General features: G+C 35.7%; 1 protein-coding gene across 1 annotated transcript in view; it reads right to left on the bottom strand.

Annotated features, from left to right (window-relative positions):
* LOC147843922 (uncharacterized) overlaps positions 1 to 24,972 on the bottom strand; it is a 143,860-nt gene that overhangs the window by 95,876 nt on the left and 23,012 nt on the right. Inside the window, exon 5 of the mRNA XM_087253372.1 lies at positions 18,334 to 18,482. Within this exon, the coding sequence (XP_087109498.1) occupies positions 18,334 to 18,482 (149 nt within the window). The remainder of the gene's footprint in view (positions 1 to 18,333; positions 18,483 to 24,972) is intronic.

The raw sequence follows: 24,972 nt of genomic DNA, 5'->3' as shown, positions 1-24,972 counted from the left end.
AAATAACAAGACAGATAAAGAGATTATATTAAAAACACACAGACACAAACATTCACCTTCAGAGCTGAGAGAAAATGTCACGGAGAAATGATTAATCCTTTAATGTTGAATAAAAGAAATCGCTGTCCTACTTCTTTTGCTGCAATAAGAGATGCTAGAAAGACTCTTTTGATTTCTCTTTTGGTCTGGCTTTCTTCTTATTTGTTGCTTTTCCTTCTAATCATTTGCACATTATAAAGCACTGAGCACAAAAAAGGCTCTTTTGATCTTAAAATCGTACATTTTAAATACTATTAATGAAGGAATACCTAAAAAAGTATTGACGGAAGCATCACAAAAGCAAGAATGTGGCTGTACTGAATATTAAAAGGATACTTCACCCAAAATAAAAATAAAAATTCTGTTGTTTTCTCATCCTTCACTTGTTCAAAACCTATTAGAGTTTCTTTCTTGCTGGTTTATGGTAACCAGTGACTTTCATAGTATTTATTTCTTTCCTACTGTGGAAGTCAAAAAAGAAAACAAAAGCATCTTAAAGGAGATCTATCATGCCTCTTTTTACAAGATGGGAAAAAAAGTCTCTGATGTCCCTAGTGCAGTGGTTCCCAACCTTTTTTTGCCCGAGACCCCCTTTTACACCGGAAAATATTGTAAGGTCCCCCTTGATTTTTCAAACTAACGATATGTTCCTTACTATATCTAGATATGTTTATTCACAAATAATAGCCTAATGGAAAATATAAAAGCAAAACATCAGCATTTGATTGGGTACACCTTGCAGTATTGATGAGGAGTCATCTGCAAATGTCTTATTAATTTAAATTGGTTAGCTTACGCATTGGATAGCAAGAATTTTGGCACAGAAAATATACTGGCTGGGTCAAGGACTCTTTGTTTCTAGAAAATGGAATAAAACCCAAGTTCAGGTTGTATCTATTTTATCTATTCCTGCATTTTGTGTTTCCAGTATTGTTAGCGCTGCGACCCGAAATCTTTGGAGCTTCCTCACCTGGGTCCAGTATGCTTGGGTCATTACTATTAGCTGCTAAAGGTGAATCAGTGATACTTTGTCTATTTTGTGGAAGACGAATTACAAATTTGTCAATTTAGTGATGGAATTAATACGGGAACAATGTACTCTAATAGCAGACGGCTGCTTCCCACTCAGGGCTGTTTATGCTAAGAAGAGAGAGATCGTCACTAATAGGCGCACACACATCTATAAATGCAAACCCCTTTTTAGCATATTCAAACAAGAACTGGAACAGCATTAACATGCCATTCAACATCTAGTACGCCAAGAGTGGTTTAAACTTCTAGAATTTGTGCTTATTGCTTTATTTAACCCTTTAAAGGGTCCTGACACCCCTCACTTTCGGTTCAGGTCTACCTCAGAATTTTTTCAAAAGATGCATCATAATGGGTGTGGAGCTCCGCGAGCAAAAGACAAGAGTGGGTGTGGCCAGCAGGGGAGAAGGAGGGGAGCGAACGTTTTCAGTTAGCTCACAATATAAGACACAAACCATGAGGAGACCCATAATTTTATAGTTTACAAAGTTAAAATGCAAAGAAATAAACAGTAATGTAATGCCCTGCTACATTTGTTATTCATAATTTCATATACAGAAAACCACAATTTATATCATTATAAAGATAACTGTGTTCATATAAACACTAAAAAATGATGACTTTTCCCTCAATCCCTGGGTCTAAATGCAGACTCTTGTCCTATTTACTTTAACCATTAGCCCTGTTGGTTATTTAGATGATTTAGGCAAACACAGCAGCACGGCGATGTGTCTAAATGTGAACAACTCCTGGTAAAAGACAACATCTACCATTCTCCAATTCTCGTATACTGCACTCCCAACAAAAATGCTTGCTGCACACAAACAGCTTTGCTGTATCGGCCCTGACAGCCTTGTGGGGAAAAACATGCAACAAACCCTGTGGATCATGGAAACAAACACATACGACCCTTCATGAACGGCTAAATACTGTATGCTGTTGGTCCGTGTCTCACAGCTTGGCACTGGCAAGTCTGCCTTGCATTCAGAAAGCACGTGCAGTCATGAATAATTAAGAAGCAGGCTCTTCTCATCGGATAAGAAAACTCCGCAATGAATAATAATGAGAACTCAACGCGTCATCTTTGCACTTGCCGTTTTGCGCTACGTTACCGATTTTGATCCCACCCCAAAATCATTTTAAACCCGGAAGCTGAAATTAGCTAACACAAGCTCAAAATTATCCAGTTTTCCCAACAATTAAAGCTAACAGGTGCTAACATTGTCTTAACTGATGCTCAACACACACAAATCAGTTAAACTCTCAAAGGGTTTCGTGAACCTTTAACCGTCTGCTCTACCAAACAGTTGACCATGTTTTGAATGTTTTAAACAATGAGTGTAAAAGTCATTTAAAGAAAGACTGTTTTAAATAATAGTTCATACACACAGCATTGTTGGTTAAAAAAACAAACAAACAAACAAACAAACAAACATAATCATGTTGCACTACTACACTTAATTTTGGTTTTATTGTAAAAAAACAACAAAAAAGCATGTTAAATGAGGATCTGAAATATATTATGGCACACTTAAAAAAAATAAAGATGATTTAGTAGTCAAAAATGTTTTGTTTTGAGCATTTTTTAAAATAAATTGGTCTTACACTTGATATTTTCTGATTTTTCATAGTATATGTATTAATTCAGGCACTTTTGCCATAAACCGACATTTCAACCATTTGGTAGAGGCTGATATTTTAGAATTTATAAGATGTGTTGAAAAAAAAAACATTGAGTGTGTTAACTAGCAACAATAGGAGTTAAGAGATGCAAACCATTTTTTTTCTTGGTGGGGCATTTAATAGGCCTACAGTATTTATTAATATTAATTCATTTTCATGTGCCCTTTCGCTTTCCCCTTTTTCTCGTCATACTTTTGTTATAGGCTACTTAAATTTAATGAATAGCTCCCTTGTTAAAAATTAACTATAGTTTATAGAGACTATATTCAGTTTTATTTGCACGGTAACTCTTTTGTTGTTAAATAAATAAATAAACGATCACATTACGTGTCATGACTGCAGCAAACTACGAGCCCCGATGTGTCCGACCTGACGGCCCAGTTTTCAAGTCCGCCCCCACCTGCGCTCTACTAATCTTGATTGCTGGCTGAAGCAGTGGTTTATGTCAAATGCACCTAAAGTGTTTCTGCATACTGTTTTTCTCAGGTGTGATAAAAAAAAATACAATTGATAATTGTTCACCATTATATGCTGGCTATATTCACTCATTGTTGCCACACAACTGTGTTGAAACCCCTTATGAAGCTGCTTTTTGCATAATAGGTTCCCTTTAATAACCAGAATCAGCCTTATTGCTTATTAGTTGAATATTAGATGTCTTGTACTTTCAAACAAACTTTTCTGTTTTCAGCTAAAGCAGCTTCTGTGAGTCATTCAGACGTATTGATTGTCCTAAATACACTTATGCATGCTTCTTTCGTGTGGGTATGGAAATGAATCGAAATGGCATTTGATTAATGTCGTGTAAATATGATTAAATGTGCGAATTCGATAATGCATCCGCAGGCACCATTAAGCCATCAAGAGGAAAGTTCTGGCGCTGGCAAATTACAGAGGAACTGCTAACTTTATGAAATGAAATAAAGGGACAGTGAATTTCACCATGAAGACTTGACATTTAAATTTGATTGATGCTTTGTGAAGAAAATCATCAAACCATCACTTCTAAATGCCACAACAGACAGTTTAACAGATGAGTCTGGGTGTATTTTGAAAGGTTTAAATTACATAATGCTAATCCGACGGCAATGGTGAAATACAAAGGTAATCTTTGAAATCAAAAACGGATTCGTAATATTGTCCAATATATACCCCATATGTGGCCTTTAAGACTCTGAATATTGAAAAATCTAGGACATGCTTTATAAAGGTTTCCCAAGGGTCTTTCTCTGATGTGGCAGAATACTCCAATTGCTTTATAGACATGTGTGATTCGGCTGTGATCAGCTTCTGCTCTCATTTAGACATATTATTAAAACTAGTTTAATGATGCAGACTAACTGTCAAAATGTTGCTTTCTTGGCAAAACATCAACCTGATTCATCAGTGTAACAAACCGTATACGGTAGTTGAACACATATGCTCATGTAAAAATTAATTAACACGACTATTCTGACCTGCACTTATTCATTAAAATATCATATCTGTCAAACACAGTCAACTCCAACCACTTTCCAGGAAAAAAAAAAAATAATAAATGGCTAAATATTAAACATTGTGTCATTAATGGTAAGTTTTAGGCAGCAGCAAAAAAATAAATAAATCTGAAGCAATAAATATGTCATAATATGTTTTAGCTGTGTTGGAATGTAGTTGTTTTTTTTGACTGACCCACCCACCCACTTCCCTAAACCCAACCATCAATTTTGAAAAGCAATCTAAAAAAGAAATCGCCTGATTTTTATCACGTTTTCAGATTTTACCACATTCTCGCCCTGTTTTTACTTGTTTTTTGTTTTTTTTTGGCTTCTGTTTTTGTCTTATGTGATTTCTGGCCAGACTTGAACCCCATTGTCGAGGTCAACTCTTCCCTGCATTTCAAGTCCACCAATGTACATGACGAGCTATGGGAGAAACTAGTAACAACAGAAAAAACGTCCAAATGGAGGTAAGCGGTCAGCTGGAAAGCAAGAAAAGGAATGGCGTCATACCACCCCGTAGAGTTTATTTTAAAGACAAAATGCAGCCATACGTACTTCTAGCTATATAATTCGATCTCCAAAAGTTTATATAGGGCTACGAATGAATGAGCCTACTTTATGTTGAATTCATAATTATCATTAGATGGCATGGTGGCTCATTGGTTAGTACTGGCGCCTCATAGCAAGAAAGTTGTTGGTTTGAGTCCCTGCTGGACCAGTCCAGTTGGCATTTCTGTCTACTCCGTTTTCCCCTACAGTCCAAAGACATGTGGTACAGGTGAACTGTATAAACTAAATTGGCCATAGTGTGTGAATGCGAGAGTGTATGGGTGTTTTCCTGTACTGGGTTGTGGCTGAAAGGGCCAAAGACTAAGTCGTAGAAAAATGAATGAATGGTCATGATTTATAAATCTTATAATTTTACACAATGTACTACATTTATTCCATTTCAAATGTTTTTCTCTTCCTTATGGCATACTGATTTGAAGAATGTTAAAATATATAACTGATTCATATTTTTTGTGACTACACTGTAATTTTAAAGAGATTATTGTTCTAAATAAGTGACAATTCAGCTTTATTGTGTCTATTTAAACTTAAAGGTTTACACAAAAAAGAACTGACTTCCATTTTAGGAAAAACAAATACTTGACTTGATTACAGGTTTCCAGCCCTCTTCAAAATTTCTCCACTTGTGTTCAAAAAAAGAAAGAAAGTCAAACAGGTCTGAAACAAGTTATGGATGAGTATATGATGACAGCATTTTCAGTTTTGGGTAAACTATCCCTTTAACGCACTTTTTGTGTTTGGCATAAAAAAGTAATATATTTTCCCAGGACGATAATAACAAATAACGAAGCAGAAGCTGTCACTTTAGATTCTGTTTTCTACTTATAAACCTTTAACACAGTTTACCAAAGCCTAACATGCACTTGTGATTCTGTGTGCAAATGATTTTTGCTACACCAACCGCACAGACAGGATACTAACCCGAAGCTATAAATGATGAACGACAGAAGCGGCAGAATTTCAAACGAAGCAGTGAGCAATCGGAGTGCTGATGTTCCTCTTTTTTTTTTTGGAAGTACACACTGAGGTACAGGGCAAGGGCATTGAGAAATAGAGTACAGGTGCCAGATAGGGCCATAAAGCCCATAATTCACATGAAAAAGAGGCTGTAAAAGCATTGATTGACTGCTGCTCCTGGTTTGCAGCCACGGGTGGAATTTATCAGATTGGATGAAACGCGACAACAGCCGCATGAGTTTCCCTAGTCAGCAATTCTATTTATCAAAGCCCATGTAGAATTCTTAATTTACTTTTCATACTCATTTCCTAACCTCCCTCACCCCATCAAAGCGTTACTAAATCACTTTAAAACAGGGCACAGTACACACACACACGCGCACGCATACACATGGCCAGGTGCTGCAGTGTGTGATTTAAAGCTTTGATTCTGTTCAAACGACAGCAGAGGTTAGCCTGGAGCAGGCTCAGGCGATTCATCATTTCCTGCTTGATAAGAGAGGGATTAATACATTTAAAGCTTTGGTCGCCAGCAGTCATCCGTCTAAACGTGGCCTAATCCATTCAGGCTGCGGCTCCCCAGAGAACGCAGCTAAACAGAGAAAACACCTGAAACTCAGACGCCAGAGTGGGTTGCTTACCTATTAAAGCGGTAAACTGGCGTGCTGAGAGGCAACACTGCATTAAAGAAGCCCACGCTAAGGAAATCTCACGCTGGGCTGATCTCAGCTCGACGGGGTATGCGGCTCTAGAAAATGCCAGAATGCCGCCCTGTGGCTTTGGGCACCTTCGCTCGAGCAGCAGGGCCAGATGGAGCGAAGACCAGAGGTAAAGTTTGACCTAAATGTTGGAAAAGCAGAGCTTATGCCACCCTTCCTTGCGCCCTCACTGTACAAAGCCATCACCCCAACAACCCCCATTTCCATCCAAATCCTGGCCTAGAGCTTTATATGCATCCGAAAGGCAGGCCGCGGGGGTTTTGAACGCGCTCCAGCATCAGAATTCACAATTATGCGCTTGTGTTTTTTAGGACACTCCTTTTCTTTGCCCTAATAGCTCATAATGCATTCATTCCACACTTAATTTAACAGCCATGCCCATTTGTTCTCCCCTCGCTCGCTCTCGTTCTCTCTCTCTCTCTTCCCCCCCTTTTTTTTTTGCGCGTGCAAATGCGACGGCCGTGGAATGAAAGCGATCCATTATGCACATGTGTCTGAACAAGGCGACCTGTGTCACAGCTGGCTCTCTCTCGGCCTCTCTAATTTCAGTTTTATTGTGCACCGGACCGACCCCTGAATACACACTAAATACACACTTCCTGGACTGATGCATCTATGGAGAGAAACCGTAGATCTTTGGAAGAAAAAGAGAGAGAGAAGCCGGATCCAACCTGCAATTGTTAACCCACCTCCCGGTGTACAGAAAAGCCTCCATTGTGCGCTAGAGAATAAGACCTAATTACTTTAGTGAAGGAGCGGCTCTGGAGTCCATCGTGAAGCATACTCTGACTTTTTCTTCCCATGTTTCCGAGCCCTCGGGGCCAGGACGCCTCTAATTTGGAAAGGGAGCATTCGCATGCGCCTGACTACAGTCTCATCTGTGAGGGCGCTACCACATGGCTATTGGCAGGATTTGGCAGAAATGATGAATAAGAAATTGCACTGTAATTACGCGTACATTGTGAGGTTGAATTAGAGCTGTGTTCTTCAGGAAAGAGGCGCTAGCGTTGCTACAACAAAGACAGTAAATTAAAAATAAAAATAAAATCAAACAAAAAACTGAAAGCAATTGATTTATAGAGATAGAGTTCAAAAATCCATCATTGTTTTCTCCTCCTTACATAATTAAGGACCTGAAGGAGGTTTTTTTTGCTCATTCAAAAGTTTCCGTTGACTTTTATTACATAGATACATACATTAAAATGTTTTCTTCATCTTCATTCATTCATTCATTCATTTTCTTTTTGGCTTAAGCCTGGTTTATACTTCTTCGTCAAGTGATCGACGTGACCCACAGCGCATGCAACGCACGTAGCTGTGCATTCATACTTCTGCGCGCTGTTTCTGTTGCTCTGCAATAACTAATAATAGTTGACAGTGAGGTGTTTGTGTTCCTCTGTGACTTCTGATTTTCTTAACTAGTGTTTTGTATTTTCTGAACACTTCCTTAATATATAAGTGGTTAAAACTCGCTCATTTTGAGGCAGGAACTGGCGGACGTGCAACAACTTTAATCACAAGGTAACACAAAACAAAAGTTTTTATCTGGAGCTCCTTCACGGGACTCGACACTTGTAAACACTCGCTGCAAAAGACTCGTGCTGCTCTCGGTCCCGCCCACAAGTCGCGGATACCAAGCCGACCAATCACAGAGCTTTTTTTGAGAGGTGCATGTCAGCGAAGCCGACCGCCATGGCGAGGGCTATGCATCTACGCATAGGCTGTGCTGTAGCATACGCGTGCGCTTGACGCAGAAGTATAAATCAGCCTTTAGTCCTTTTATTAATCAGGGGTCGCCACAGTGGAATGAACCCGAGCCTGACTAGGAGGTGGTTTTTGTCAAATCAAATTTGTACACACTGAGTGAGATGTTTTTAAGTTGTCAGTGTTTTAGTTTATATGCGATTATGCTTGAATATTTTAAACTGACTTTTTAATTAATTGAGTTTTATTGTTTTAATTTTAACTTGTTCAGGGACTGCAGGTGGAAATTAACAATCCTGCTAGAACCTGGCACAATGCTTCTTTCCTATTTGAGGTTAATGAAATGTTTGTGCATTGTCCCTGTTAAATAAATTCATTCATTCATTCGCTTATTCAACCGGCAACTTATCCAGCACCCAGTGGAAACCCACGCAGACACGGGGAGAACATGCAAACTGCACACAGAAATGCCAACTGACCCAGCCGAGGCTCGAACCAGAGACCTTCTTGCTGTGAAGTGACAGTGCTCACCACTGAGCCACCAGGCTGTCCCATTTTCTTCACCTTCTTTTTGTTAAATCTTCTCTTAAATTACATGATGTAATGTAGTTTTAGTATTATTCACTCACCCACTATACTTTGGCTTAGTCCCTGATCCATCAGGAGTCCCCACAGTGGAATGAACCACTAGTTACTCTGGCATATGTTATATATAAAAATGTCTATTGCACTCTATTGGATTGAGTTCTGGTTACTGTGGAGGCCATTTGAGTACAGTGAACTCATTGTCATTTTCACCTGGTGTGGTCTTCTGCTGCTGTGGTCCATCTGCCTCAAGTTTGGACGCATTGTGCTTTCAGAGATGCTCATCTGCATACCTTGGTTTTAACGAGTGGTTATTTGAGTTACTGTCGCCTTTCTTTCAGCTTCAACCAGTCTGGACATTCTCCTCTGACCTCTGGCATCAACAAAACATTCGCGCCCACAGAACTGCTGCTCACTGGATATTTTCTCTTTTTCAAACGTTTCTCTGTAAACCCTAGAGATGGCTGTGCATGAAAATCCCAGTAGATCAGCAGCTTCTTATATATATATATATATATATATATATATATATATATATATATATATATATATATATATATATATATATATACACATACATACATACATACATACATACATACATATATATATATACATACATACACATATATACAAACATACACACACACATATATATATATATATATATATATATATATATATATATATATATATATATATATATATATATACATACATACATACATACATACATACATACATACATACATACATACATACATACATATATATATATATATATATATATATATATATATATATATATATATATATATATATATATATATATATATATATATATCATTATTATTTTTTTATTATAAAAGTTGTATATGGGTAAAAAACACTTATGGGTTGTTCCATTGTAATATAATTTAATTTAATTTAAAATTTGTTTTAATCAATGACAATTATGCTAAAGTAAATGATGACAGAATAGAAAAAATGTGATAGATATGCTTAAGAAAAACAGAAAATGGCCATCAGTGCGACCAGTGAGAGACGGAGTATGAAACAGCTCTTGATAAGTGACAGTGGCTGTGATGCATATTGTGTGAGATGACAGGATGAATGGTGACAGGATGAATGAGTGAATGACAGCACGATGACAGCATGAATGAAGCAATAGAACTGATGGATGGAAATGAAGCCTGGCAGGCACAGCGACAGAGAAAAAAAGATGGACTTTCCAACCTTCTGAGTAAATTACAGCGGCACACTTTAGAAACCGGCTGAACTTTTTACACGCACGCATCAATATAATTCATATATTTATACATTTATAGATTTGGTCCACATTCTGCATGAATTATATAGTCAGTGCTCATAAATTTCCTCTGGTTCCCAGGGGACAGTGGTCCTGCAATGCAGCTAATGGATTGCAGCTCTTTTATTATAGGACCTGATTGAGCCACACACTTGGTTCCGTGAGCAGCATCTGCTTGACCTACGGTTCGCTCACACTGGGGAAACGTGGCTCAGTCATTTACACAGCAAATGTTCTGTGTCCTGACCTCCACAACACTGTCCATCTGACCAGTCACCGACAACACATTTCATCACTGTCTCAAACCACACACGCTCACAGTTTACTTCAACAACTCACAATTCAACAACCCACAGCGCTGGCTAATTCACTCATCACTGTCATTACTTGCTCAGAGATTTAAACCAATGCAACACCTGATCCTAAATATTCATTTAAGGGTGTGAGGTCAACATTGGTATGCAGCCATCATGCATGATACTTCAAATCATAGTTTGTTGAGGTATTACTTTTATAATAAATCAAAGGGTTACAGTAGTTTAGCCAAAAAATGATAATTCTGTTATGAATTACTGAACCCCTGTTCCCATCCCCAGACTCCCCTGAGTCTTTTATCATCGGAACACAATTTAAGATATTTCAGATGTGCAGAAAAGAAACCAAAAACATTATCAAAACTTCAACCCAGGCTCATTCTAAAAACGTACCTCTATATACATTTCTGGAGAGCGCCAAATACGTCCCAGGAGCTACATTTTTAAAATCTAAGCTCAGAATCCATACAGGCAGAAAATCTCAGCGCAAAAAATAAGTTCAACTAGATAATTAATGATAATTAATTGAAACAACTTGAAATTTTATTTACATTTTTTAAGTGTAGTCACACACAACCTTTTAAAGGGGTGGCCCACAGTGTATTTTTAAGGCTTGACTGTGTTTATAAGATGCAAAGCAATGTGTGCTTATGCTTCACTTGTAGAAAATCACATTATATTTTCATATATCTTACTTTGATTCTGCACAGCTACTCTGCTAACATGAAAACGACTGTCATATTTCCTAGTTCCTCTGAAAGACTTGCCCTTAAGAGGCTTTGATTGGTCCTAACATAATGTGCTGTGGTTCACGGATCGGCTCCACGTCACTCCTCTACAAGCGCGCGCTTTTGCGCTGTGTAAACAGTCCAGTCAGAGGCTCAGAGCAGCTATTATAAGCGTTCGCTGCCTGAATCAGACAGAAATGAAGAGCAAACAGCTCACGCCTGCTCTCTAAAATAATCTGACAAGTGTCTTTCATATATATTCGGAATATGCATTAATTTTCTTTTCGGCTCAGTCCCTTTATTAATCTGGGGTTGCCACAGTGGAAGGAACTGCCAACTTATCCCGCATATGTTTTACGCAACAGATGCGCTTCCAGCTGCAGCTCATCACTGGGAACCGCACACACATACACTACGGACAATTTAGCCTACCCAATTCACCTAAAGCGCATGTCTTTAGACTTATGGGGGAAACAATAGCACCCGGAGGAAACCCACACACACATACACGGGGAGAACATGCGGAGTCCACACAGAAATGCCAACTGACCCAGCCGAGGCTCAAACCAGCGACCTTCTTGCTGTGAGGCGAATGTGCTATCTACTGCGCCACTGTGCAGCCATATTCAGAATAAGCATATGTAATTAATATATAATGTTCTCATATAATTTGTTATTGATGCACGGAAAGCAGCTGCATAGAGAGACACGCATAGAGGGACATGCATGGAGAGACACTGCACATGCTGCTTAAGATTGTGTGTTTACAGCAGCTTGTCTGATTTGATGCTAAATTGTTGACAGTGCCCAACAGCATTTCCCATTGTTTACATTCTTTTTTATGTCCTTGCTACAACATACTGTTAACGCTAAACTGTGCCTGTAGTTGAACAATTTTAACAAATAAAAACATGTACAGGTTGTGGCTCAAAACCCACCGCTTCGTCTGGTGGAGGAGTTTTAACCGAATCCAGCACTGAACTGAATGAGATTTTGCAAGTTCTCCTTTGTCGAATGCTAGAGCTATATATATTTTTTATAATTCTTTGGAACATAATTCAAATTAAACCGTAAGCACTTGTTTTTTTTTGTGTCGTGTCCTTTGGAAGGCTAAATACAGAAACAAAAGAAGCTCTATGCAAATAACAGCGTTTGGACGGCAATTTAGCTTTCTCTGCGCTACAATTAAAGCTCATCTGGCTACGCCCCTTCGCAGTGCAGGGTGTGTGCACACGATGAATGCACATAACCAGAAGCCCTTATGATCTCACTAGCCCGGATGTATTTTTTTTTTTTGTAGTCTCCAAATTTGTTCGCTGTAGGCTTTGCCAAGCTAACTCTCTAAAAGCCAATGTCTCCATTTACATTGAACTTTAACCGTCTTACATTCAGAAATGTTGTTTGTGTTCACAACTACATTACACATCAACTAAGGTTTAAAATATGATATCGTAGTGGACCACCCCTTTAAAATCTCTTCTGAATCTTACAACAGTACACAAATGAACAATGTAAATTGTGTCAAATAATTACTGACAGATATTTAGAAAAAACAAAGTCTGTCTCAAACCCTACCCTAAAAGTCTCTCTCAACAGACTAGAGAAACATCTGGTTGATCACTGGGATGGTGTCTCCATCATTTTCTTTGTAGTGAGAGCAGGACACTGGGGTGGCGCTGACCCTCAGACTCAGGGTGGAGGGACAGGACTGGGACAGACACACAGCAGGAGTCAGGAGGTCACAGCAGCCTGTGAAAAGACTCTAGTGCTGTGAAACGCCCTCCACTGGTGTCAAAGGCATACCAGGATACACATGGCCACACAGCTGAATGCTAAGAAGGCATGCAGAAGCATTTACAACAGAACAAGTCAAGTCAGGAAGAGAGATGAATGCTGAAATGGAGACAAAGAGGCAGTAAAAGGCTGCGTATTTGATCTGCTTGGAAATGTTGTAAAGGATTGCACAGCCAAACTTGATTTGGGGTAAAGCAAGTGTTCAATATCTTTCACATATGCAACACATTGAAACCAGTATTAAGCAAGGTCCCTTAAAGTTTTTTTAGTGCATTCCATAGTTTTTGGCTGTTTTTGAAATCGCCTACTACTCAACAGGTACTGCATTTGAATTTGAATGTACTACTCGATAGTATGTTCTATAGCAGGGGTCACCAACCCTGTTCCTGGAGAGCTACCTTCCTGCACATTTCAGTTGCAACCCTGACCAAACACACCTGTTTGTAATTATCAAGTGCTGTTTTAGGTACTATTAATTGATTCAGGTGTGTTTGATCAGGGTTGGAACTGAATATTGCAGGAAGGTAGCTCTCCAGGAACAGGGTTGGTGACCCCTGTTCTATAGAATGTTCTATACAGTATGAATGTGAGCATGAATAGAACATGCTACTTCCTTCATTTTGTCATGATAATGTGACACGCCTATTTCAGTTGCATCGCTTCACTCCCATTCATGAATTCTCAAGCGTGGTATCATGGGATAGAGGAGTGTCCATTGGATGTGCACTTCAGAAGTAGTAGGTCATCCAGGTACTTCTCACATACTGTTTTTCGAAATCTTCTCACATACTGTTTTTAGCACACTACATAGTAAGGAAGTATGTGATTTCGGACACAGCCTTTGTCTTATTCACATCGAATGCGTGTTTGCTTCTAAAAACGAGGGATGAAATGGTTTGGAATGGTTTGAAAAGAAAGCACAGCATTTGAACAAAGCCATTGAGCATCTTTAAACAGAAACTTTCAATGGTTGCCCCCCCTCAAAGCTCTTCTGATTAGTCCACTGCTATGGAACTGACAGTGAAGAGCTGTGCTGCATGCAAGCGGCGACCTCCTGCTCTCCCTCGGGAAGCCAATACGGAAGTAACTGAAACTGCAATTCATTGAAATTTCACTATTCCTGGCTATATATGGAGCAAAGTTCTATTGAGCCCGCTGTTCAAATGGCCAACCTTACAGCAGAAAAAAGGGTGTTTACAGCCTGGTACAAAGTACAATTTTGGTTCATATAGCTAATATTACCCTTCATGACAACTGTGAGGGGGTACATTTTTTTTATAACTCATCCGTTTCCTTTATATTATGTTATATTAAGTTTGCATAATTACGAGTGCGGCCATTTGATTGACGGCCATTTGATAGGTCTCGCTGGTTGCCTTCACATCACCTCAGCTGACTCCGGCCGATTAGCTGCTGATATCAACATATTCATCGTATTTTTGTGTTGTTTTATGTGGCTTTACACAGTCAGTTGTCTTTTGGAATTATTTCTTACAATTATCAAATGATATGGCATGCTGTGTGCACTTAATTGTGCTCACAAACCATTCAAGAGGTCTCCAATTCCCATGTGAACTATACACTTATACCATCTCTATAATTGTACTGGTTTTATTTAAGATCATTTAACATTTATATTTTTCTTTTGACAGTTGGTGCGAAGACGCGCGAACAAAATGGCGAGCCCACGTATACTGGTAACTTCTTTTGGGTTTTTCATGAACCTACGGGTGATGTCACGGATACTACGCCCATATCTTTTACAGTCTATGGCTGCGTGTGAAAGTTGAAGTTCTTTCAACTTGACACGGCGTCTAAAAAAAGCTGTTGCTTCAAAAGATGCGAGACATACATTGTATGTATGTGTCAAAATTATCATTTTTTCTTTAGTGCCAAAAATCAGTAGAATATTAAGTAAAGATCATCTTTCAATAAGATATCTTTGAATTTCCTTGCATAAATATATCAAAATGTCATATTTGATCTGTAATATTGCTAATTACCAATTTTAAAGGCAGTTTTTTAATATAATAAATTTTTTTTAAGATTCCAGATTTTCGAATAGCTGTATCACACTCAGAAAGCTTTATTATTTAGCTCTAAAACTGTTTATCAAACTCAGTTTTCAGAAATGAATTTTTAGAATTGAGTCCAGTATCACATAAAAATGTCAGCGAAGCAAACAATTTAATTCTGTAATAATCTACTAATCCACAATATCATGGATAGTGTACTTGTTTGTTTACTTATGTATTTATCTTTTTTATTTAAAATCTACATTTTTTACATGTAACAAAAGTTTCTGCTAGAGTAGGCCACTTTTTTTTTCCAGTAACATTTTTATTTACTGGTTGAAAGTATCTGCCCCTCAACCTACGGCTTTGCAGAGCAGTCAAAAATAATAAAAAGCAAAACTGCGTCTATATTACATTTTTTCTATTAACAATAACACTTGGCAGAGGAAGAGGAAGTAAGCAAAGAAAGACAGAAGTTGTATTCGGAAAATAGATGGAAAGACGGATCACTCGGCTTCAATTCTAGGATTTTGAGGGGCAATTCTAGAAACACTTAACAACCACTGTATTAGGTAGACCTGTCCAATAAAAGAAAGAAAGACATACCATTCTGGAATAAAAGGAGTTCAGGAGTCAAAATGTCAGAATTGTCAATGTCAGGTGAAGTATTCCTTTTGAATGTTATTTTTTAAATTAAAAATTTAATCTCCAATTAAACCATTTATCTTTAAAATAATAATCACCTCCATTTACATAGAAATTCCACAAAATTAATTATCGAAAACAAAGAGCACTTTAATTCACTTGCACCACTTGCCTCTTATTAATGACATGCATTAAATAAAAAAAATAATTGAATGACTCATTCTCAAAGAAGGCCCCAAAAATATCCATGCCAGGCGGCTAAATGGCTCTGTTCTTTCATAATCCAGTGTTTCCTTACAGCAGCCCATCAGTTTGAGGACAATAATCCCACAAATACTGCTGAGATTGAGGGAACACAGCTCTAATCCGTCCACACTACTCTTTAATCACACTCTGATACTGTCATCGGTTATGATTTCTGCGGCTCTCTAATCTCACAGACAGACGATATAGAGTTAGAGGGTTTGTTTGGGACAGAGGGGGTGGAGAAACCAATTAGGATCTCCCTTGAGGAAGATGCTCCCAGATTGCGGCACAATTTCAGAGCATACGCATCTGTTTCGATGTCCTGAGCGGAGATGTCAAACTGAAGATTTAACTTGCATTCCAGGTGAATTGAAATTGTAAAAAATAAAATAAAATAAAAATATAATAATAATAATAATCGTAGTAATAGGTCGCAGATATCACTATACTTCCACAGTTGATTAAGTTTACATTTTTTTGTTTGCTTAAGTTTTCTAATATCTAATGTCTAAAAATGCAAATGATGCATTATTTAAATCTGCATTAATTGCATATTATTGATCTGTATTACCATTTTTTGTCATATGGAGTCAAAGGTTTTTACAGAGGGGATTTTTTTAAATGAAAACAGAATATATCTGTTTTTTTACCTTTTTTTAACCTAAAATGTTGTACAGATGTTAACACTTCAATGTATTCCCTCTGCTGCCATGCTTGCTGCCAAATTTGCAGCAGTAAATGCACCTGCAGCTCTCGACCAGCTTTAACGCTTTAATTGTCAGCTAAAGCTTGGCTCACACTACAAGAGTTTTAGCCTAATTTATGCCCGATTTTCACCTCCCGAGAATCAGAAATGAAATCCTTAGGAGAACTTTGATCGTTTTGATTCTCGGCTCAGTGTTTTTAGATAATTTTTTTCTGTAATGGGGATTGAATTTTTTCAATATAAAAACTATTAGGTCTACGTCTACATAGTGCCGTAACCGAGAACAAGTAGGCTATACACTCTCAAAAACATGGTGGTACAAATAATGTTCCTTAAGGTACAGTTTTGTACCTTTGTAAAAGTTGTCCCTTTTATGGTACAGAAAAGACCTCTTATACTGTTCTGTACCTTTTATCGTAAATGGTAAATTGAAATAAAGGTACACAATTGTTCTCATTAGACAACTCCCTCTTTATTACAATATCTATGAAAATAAATATGACTGGAAAGGCAAAGTGATTTTATGAATAATTTCCATATTAAAACATAAATCATCATTTAAAAGCAAATGTTTAAAGAAACTCATAAAAATGAATTAAGTTCTATAATACAAAACAACTGGTAAAACAAATCTATACCTATTGTAAACTAAACATTTAAGGCATTTGAATAAACATTTGGTAAGCATTTTCTAATACATTTTCATGATTGATATCCACAGTAATTTGCTATCCACTACATACGTAAGTTTGCAAAAGTCCCGCATATACAAAGTGTTCATGCTGACATTTTAATATTGTAAAAGTAATCAAACATTGTGCGTATCTCGGTACAATACTTCCACTCCCTGCATCTCATAGCATACATGCAAATTGTATACGAACATATCCATCTGCAAAAAATACTTTTGAGAAAATTACCTTATAATTAAAATGTTGACTAGGATTAATTATTATAGTTACTTAAATTATTACATAATTATGTAGTAATTTTAACCCAAATGTGTGTATGATATTAACAAACTTTAACTGAATAGTTGGGTTTGTCCATATTTGACCAAAATTTGGGTTGAGAAAAAAACATAAATAGATAAAGTATGATAGAATAAACAATTAAAAGTGGGTTTTTGGACACCTTCTGTCCATTATACTGAAAATGTTAAAGATAAATTTAAATAAATAAATGAATAAATAAAAAGCACAACCTTGCAAAAACATTTTAAAAATGTTAAATATTTTAAAATATTTAAAAACACCCTAAACCCTGAAAAGCACACATAACTCTATTTATTTTTTATTTCTTTATTTATGAGTTGTTGGTCTTTAAAAATAGCAAGTGATCCAAGTCTTAATTTATTTCCAATGCATAAATTACTGCCATAAGGAAAGCAGTATAGATTTCCTTTATGCAGAAGTAACGTCTATAAATCATTCATTCCCCTATTTATTGCCATTGCTACAACCTCTTTGATGTTAGTCTGGGGTAAAATGAATAACATTTAAAGGTGTGGCAATTTTATCAAGTGAAGGAGTAAGCTAAAAACATGGACAACGGAAATGCCAACAAAAGTGATTTAATGTATAAAAGGGACAACCATTGAAATGTCCATATATATATATATATATATATATATATATATATATATATATATATATATATATATATATATACATACAAAAAATATTAGCAAAAATAAAAATAACGTAATAAAGGAACAAGTTCAAACAGAAAGTATCAAACAAAAAAATTGTTCAACTCCGGAGTAAGAGGACGATAGTGAAGCCAAACAATTCATGAATAACCCCTTACCTGGGCGAGGCAGTGGCGCAGTAGGTAGTGCTGTCGCCTCACAGCAAGAAGGTCGCTGGTTCGAACCTCGGCTCAGTTGGCGTTTCTGTGTGGAGTTTGCATGTTCTCCCTGCCTTCGCGTGGGTTTCCTCCAGGTGCTCCGGTTTCCCCTACAGTCCAAAGACATGCGGTACAGGTGAATTGGGTAGGCTAAATTGTCCGTAGTGTGTGTGTGAATGTGTGTGTGGATGTTTTCCAGACATGGGTTGCGGCTGGAAGGGCATCCGCTGCGTAAAAACTTGATGGATAAGTTGGCGATTCTTACCTATACTCAACTGCAAATTAAATAAAAACAACGATGGCGTTCACCTCTTATCTGCTGTCTTTAATAATAAATTTCCTTCGTGTTTGCAAAATGGAAGCCGTACGACATCTTCTCTATCCACCTTACTCTGAAAAAAGAGTGAACTTGATGAGGTATAGCTAAGAAATAGGTGGGCAATAATGTAACAAACAAATCAAACGAAATACAAATCTAAATAGCAAAAGGGGTATATGCACACAGACTTTTAATTTTCAGCCAGCCAGCCCAACGGCTTCAGTTGAACTGTCTTTCAATTACAAAATCTTCACATTTAAGATCTGATTTCTTTAAAAATAAGTGATATTCACTGTATTCACTCGATATTTGATATAAAGTGGGTCTCAGACTGGACAAGAAGCCCTTCATTAAATTCCATTTTTCCCTGCCATCTCTTTAAAATATGGACATTTATTTTACCTCAGTGTTTTAAATAGAGTTTCTGTTTTAGCCTGCTAATGCTAACATCACTAGCGGTTACACGGATCTCCTTCTACACTTGAACAACTAAATGAATCCTTAAGTCTATTTAACTGATTGTATTTTAATAACAGTATGTGGTCGATGCTGTAAAAGGAGCCTTCTAAATTTTTAAAAAGTCACAGTAACCTTTCACCGAAAGTTTACCGTTGGCTGAAAAACAGCTGTTCATATAACCCATTGCAATAATGCTACTTTTAAAATGGCGATGTTGTATAACTCAAAAATCTCAAAATGGAAAGATGGATAATAAATGGGTCCCTTGAGAATCTTGCACACTGCGCTGTCTTCATCTAGCTTAACTGACACTGAATAAATTGTACATTTCATCTTCAAAACAAGATACAGTAAAAACACCACAGTTCAATGTTTACAGCAGAAATTGCCCCATAAACAAGCTCAACTCTTTCTGCTCCCTTTGCTCTTTTTCTCCTCTGTTTTTGTTCTCATGTCTCTGATCCGTATGTAAATGACCCAGACCGTTTGACCTCTGGTCAGCCTTGGTCCGTCCCTGCTGCTTGACCTTTAGCACACTCGCACAGCAGTCATGCACAGAGGTCTGCTTTCCTGACCAGAGCTGCATCAGCGGGCGATCTGTCTTCTCTGACATCTTACAGCCCGTTTACCAGAGAAACCCCTCTCTCTCTCACACTCACACTCTCTCACAGACTGCTGCTCTTTGAGGATATTCCCAAGTTCATCATCACTGTTTTCGACACTGCAAAAACATTATGGATGTCCCAGATTTTCGCCACCAATTTATTTCTAAGAAGCATTGGCAGCAGATGTTGTTATTGTCATGATGGTGTTTAATAGAGCTGAATTTAGGTTATGCGCAATGGTAGAAATGTAGTCTAAACTGTTTTAACCATGACGATACATATTTGTTAGAAATGAATTATCAAATCCTGGCAGATAATGATGATAAATATTTATTTTGTCATATATATGTAAACATTCTACACTGCAGGCAAAAACCTGGAAGAAAATTACTAGGAAATGTCGGGAATTATTAGAATTTTTTTTCCATTAAACATATGATAATAAAATATATATTACACAGCACATAATCTAATTAATATAATATAATATAATATAATATAATATAACATAATATAATATAATATAATATAATTAGTATAATTAGTATAATATAATATAACATAATTATTATAATTAGTATAATATAATAATATAACATAATGTAATATAATATAATATAATATAATATAATATAATATAATATAATATAATATAATATAATATTTATTAGCTAATATTAACTTAAACAGTGTTTATAATATAATATAATATAATATAATATAATATAATATAATATAATATAATATAATATAATATAATATAATATAATTAGTATAATTAGTACAATATAATATAATATAATATAATATAATATAATATAATATAATATAATATAATATTTATTAGCTAATATTAAATTAAACAGTGTTTATAATATAATATAATATAGTATAGTATAATTTAATATAATACAATATAATATAATATAAAATAATATAATATATAATATAATATAATTAGTATAATTACTACAATATAATGTCATATAATATAATATAATATAATATAATATAATATAATATAATATAATATAATATAATATGATATAATATAATAGAATAGAATAGAATAGAATAGAATTAATAGAATTAGTATAATATAATATATATTAGCTAATATTAAATTAAACAGTGTCTATAATATAATATAATATAATATAATATAATATAATATAATATAATATAATATAATATAATATAATATAATATATTTATTAGCTAATATAATATTAAAATTCATATTTAAAATATGACGATTACATTTGTACTGCTTTCATATTTTAATTGTAAGAACAATAATAAATAAACCAAAGGGCAACACATCAGACACAAAATGTATCAACTTAATTTAAACAATCTTTAATGGTAGAGATTAACTAATATGGTAACTAATGAGGCACATAAACTGTATTTTGTGTTTACCTAATATTTCTACACTGCGAATAAATATGCATCTGTTGTTATGATATGTAAAGCTATGTAGCTATCAAACACATTTCAGAAATAACTAAATTATAATCACCATGATCTAAAAAATGTATCACAGTGACATATGATTTCAGTCACACCACTCACCCCTGATATAATATATATTTATGGCGAGACACTGGTAAGCAAACCGCAGGATGTATTATGACGGTTGCTTTACATGGGAACTGGGTCAGCATCTGGGCACGCTCAGATCTGCAGACGCTTTAGAAGTGCGTATTGATTTTCTGACTAAAGCAATGAATTCATTAATATCAGTATTAGTCGACCATCTGACAGAGCAAGCGGGAGGAAAGAGGGGGGGAGAGATCCTATTAGTTGATAACGTACCCGCAGACAGATCCGCTGAAGAACTTAATAAATCAAACGCACTGGTATTCAAAGCGTTCCTCAAGAGCAAGAGCAATTCACTCGCATACATATGCAAACTTTAAACCAGCTTGATTTTACCCTGGTCTATGTGAAATGAGAGAGTCATCATAACCAACAGTGCAAAGAAGATCATTTTTACTTTAAAAGGCAAGATTTTTTTAATTAAAAAATCCAAAAAACACTATAAAATGATATATATCTTGGGGTTATGCACCGAAATGAAAATTTCTGGCCGAAAATGAATACTAAAAAAGAAGAAACCAAGGCTGAAAACCAAAACAACGAAATAAATTATGCCAAATCTTGTTAACATTGCATTTATGGCTATGGCTGTGCACTAACCAGTGTTGGGGGTAACACATTACAAGTAACACGAGTTACGTAATATTACTTCTAAACAATGAGTAAAGTAACGCATTACTTTAAAAAAATTAAGTAATAATATTTGAGTTACTTATTTAAAAACGTTAGCTTATTTAAAATTAGTGTAGACAGAAACTAAGATGGTGATGGAAATGTTCTCATTATTTCAAACACAAGAAAAGGAGATTTTCTCAATGGACAGTGACTTTACTGAACTAATAAGACAAAAATAGCAAACACATTGCTGCATATATAGCATCAGGAAGTTCAATCAATCAAAGAAGGGTAAGAAGGAGGTTGTGTTGGAGATGGGGGAAGAAGTGGTGGACTGTGGCATAATAAAATCTGATTTTGTGCCGTGTTGTGCTCGTCATATCAACAGTAGCTGCTTCAGTGCTCTCGATTCGCTTTGACAACTTTCAGTCTTACTGCTTAATACTACCGTAACAGTAAGTTTAAATACTTTAGCTCATCCATGAACATGATTTCTGCAGGAGTCCCGTATGATGTAACGAAGACCACAACTCCCATGATTCCACACTCAGTTACAGAGTCATCAAACTACACCTTTGTTTGGAATGAATATGTGCCGTCTAGTAGTGAAAATGACATACTGTTCCTTTAATTCCATGAAAATATCAAAAATAAAAGCCAAAGAACAAGATGAAGACACACTAAGGGATCGTTCCAACAACAACAAATACAACAAAAAAGCCTTTGGCATGAAAACAATGAAAAAGGGATAAGAGAAGCAGGAAATGAAGGGTAAGAAGGATTTGTGATTTGTATTCAAACGCCAGATGTGGTTTACAAACAAAGGTAAGATGAGCACTAAAAATAACAGGACTAAACTGGATTGACGTTGCAGTGTGTTTTGGGATGATATGAGGATGAACAAATGGCTAAATCTTCATTACTGGGTGAACTGTTGCTATCAATGAACTTCTCCTTGTCCCACTAATGTATGTGGAGTGCTTCTATTTGTATTACTCCTCATTACAGCCATTTTTATAGATGATTTAAGTAGAAACATTTGCTTCTTTCGTGCTAGTTGTGGATGGAATGTCTAAGCCATTTTAGATAAAGAAGAAATATTGCAGGCATATTTTTCACATAAATTACCTATGTGCATATGCAAACTCATCTTTCCTCGAGCAGCTGGGCTGTTGCAGGCCCTCTGTTCGCTGAGGTTGAATTTAAATCTTGCATTTGTCAGGATTAGGACTCTAATCCCTCTCTGGGTGCTGAAGAGGAAGAAACAGAGTGATTCAGCCCTGAACAAAACTTTGGGTGACCCATGAATCGTGGCCCTTTGAGCGTACAGAATCTCAATAGAGAAAACCCACAATAACCCACAATATGTTTAAAATCCTTAGATAAGGATGTAAAAATAAGCAGTAGCAAAAATTATTCTAAATATTACAACTAAAATGGCTTTAAATAGGAGAAAAAGTTGTTAAAACATTTTATGGGTTATATATATATTCTGAAGCACAATACAAAACATTTAAAGGTACCACTGAATGTAGGTAATTGCAAAAAAAAAAAAAAAAAAAAAAAAAAAAAAAAAAACTACAGCAATTGTTTAACAAGCCCATTCGTGTTTGAAATTGGACTAAAAAAGTTCACTTTTTACCTTATTTGGAAGGTTCATGAAGATTAATGAGCTCTGCTCTTGCTCATGTCTTTGATGCTCACAAAGCATGATGTACTCTGAAATATATATGTGCTAAATAATCATAATTATTAAAAAAATATTTAAACAAACTTACAAACAAGTAAATGACACTCTTGCCAACTGAAGTGGAAATGAGGTTTACATTTGGAGTGAGTGAACTATCGGCAATTAAATCTGCTTCATTACAGGCTCTGAGTTACATGTAATTAATAAAATATAGGCTAAATTATACTTGACAAAAGGCACAGTCAGAGATGTATTTGCAGTTGTATTTTGTGGGTTTAACATGTATGAAGGAATTAACATCAACCTCTTCAAAAGTTTTTGATATCCTTTAATTCTAGAAAAAACCACAGCAAGCGCTAAGTGATATGACATGCTGCATAAATGTGCATTAAACACTATTTTTAGCAGTTTACGTGTCAGTTCCCTCATTAAAAACTTAAACGTGTGTCTGTTGCTGCTTCATTACAAACGTATATATTGCAATTAGTGCTGTCAATCGATGAAAAAAATTAACCAATTAATTACACTTTTTTTGAAAATGAATCACGATTAATCACATTTTAAAAAAACTTGCAATTTTGGCTATTCAAATGTAAAATTAATGTAAAAGCAAGACAAAAACTATTTATATTCAAAATATAATTGTTTATTAGAATTTTTGTTTAACTTGTAACACAGATTTCTTCATGGAAACAACAAACCCACAATAAACCATCAAGATCCTGGCTTGACGGACATATTTATTACAGAAATTAAAACACAAGCATGTTAATGCCATTTGAATTTTAAAACAATCAATGCCAATGAAGAAAAAAATTATTTCCAAATTGGATTATAAGTGGACTGCAAAAAAAATTCCAAAATACAGGCATTGCAAATATGGAAATTGGAAAATTATAATAATACCAATAAAGTATTGACAACAAACAATTGTACTCATTGTAAAATTGTATTGCTGTAAGTTGAGAATATTATTTATAAAGTAGAAACAATTTTGTTTAGTCTTCTTTTACATTTATCCAGTTGCTAAGACAGTCCATTCTGTTGACATTATTGGGGGACAATGTGGACCTTTTCTTTTGAATTATGTGAGCTGAGAGTGCAACGCAATCTCATGGCAATTTGTAACTTTTTGATTTAGTGGAAACGCACGCACACGTGCACACACACAGACACACAGACCAGGGCCAATATGGATTTAAAAAAATAATAATCTGTTGTGATTTTCTACAAAAATACTCCAGTATTAATTTTTTTATATTCTAAAGACACATTATCAGTACAAAAAAATAACATTTTAGTCTAAAAAA

This window comes from Danio rerio, chromosome 5 (genome assembly GCF_052040795.2).
Source record: "Danio rerio strain M-AB ecotype USA chromosome 5, GRCz13ab, whole genome shotgun sequence".
NCBI classification, from domain to species: Eukaryota; Metazoa; Chordata; class Actinopteri; order Cypriniformes; family Danionidae; genus Danio; species Danio rerio.
This window is presented reverse-complemented; position numbering and strand designations above follow the sequence as displayed.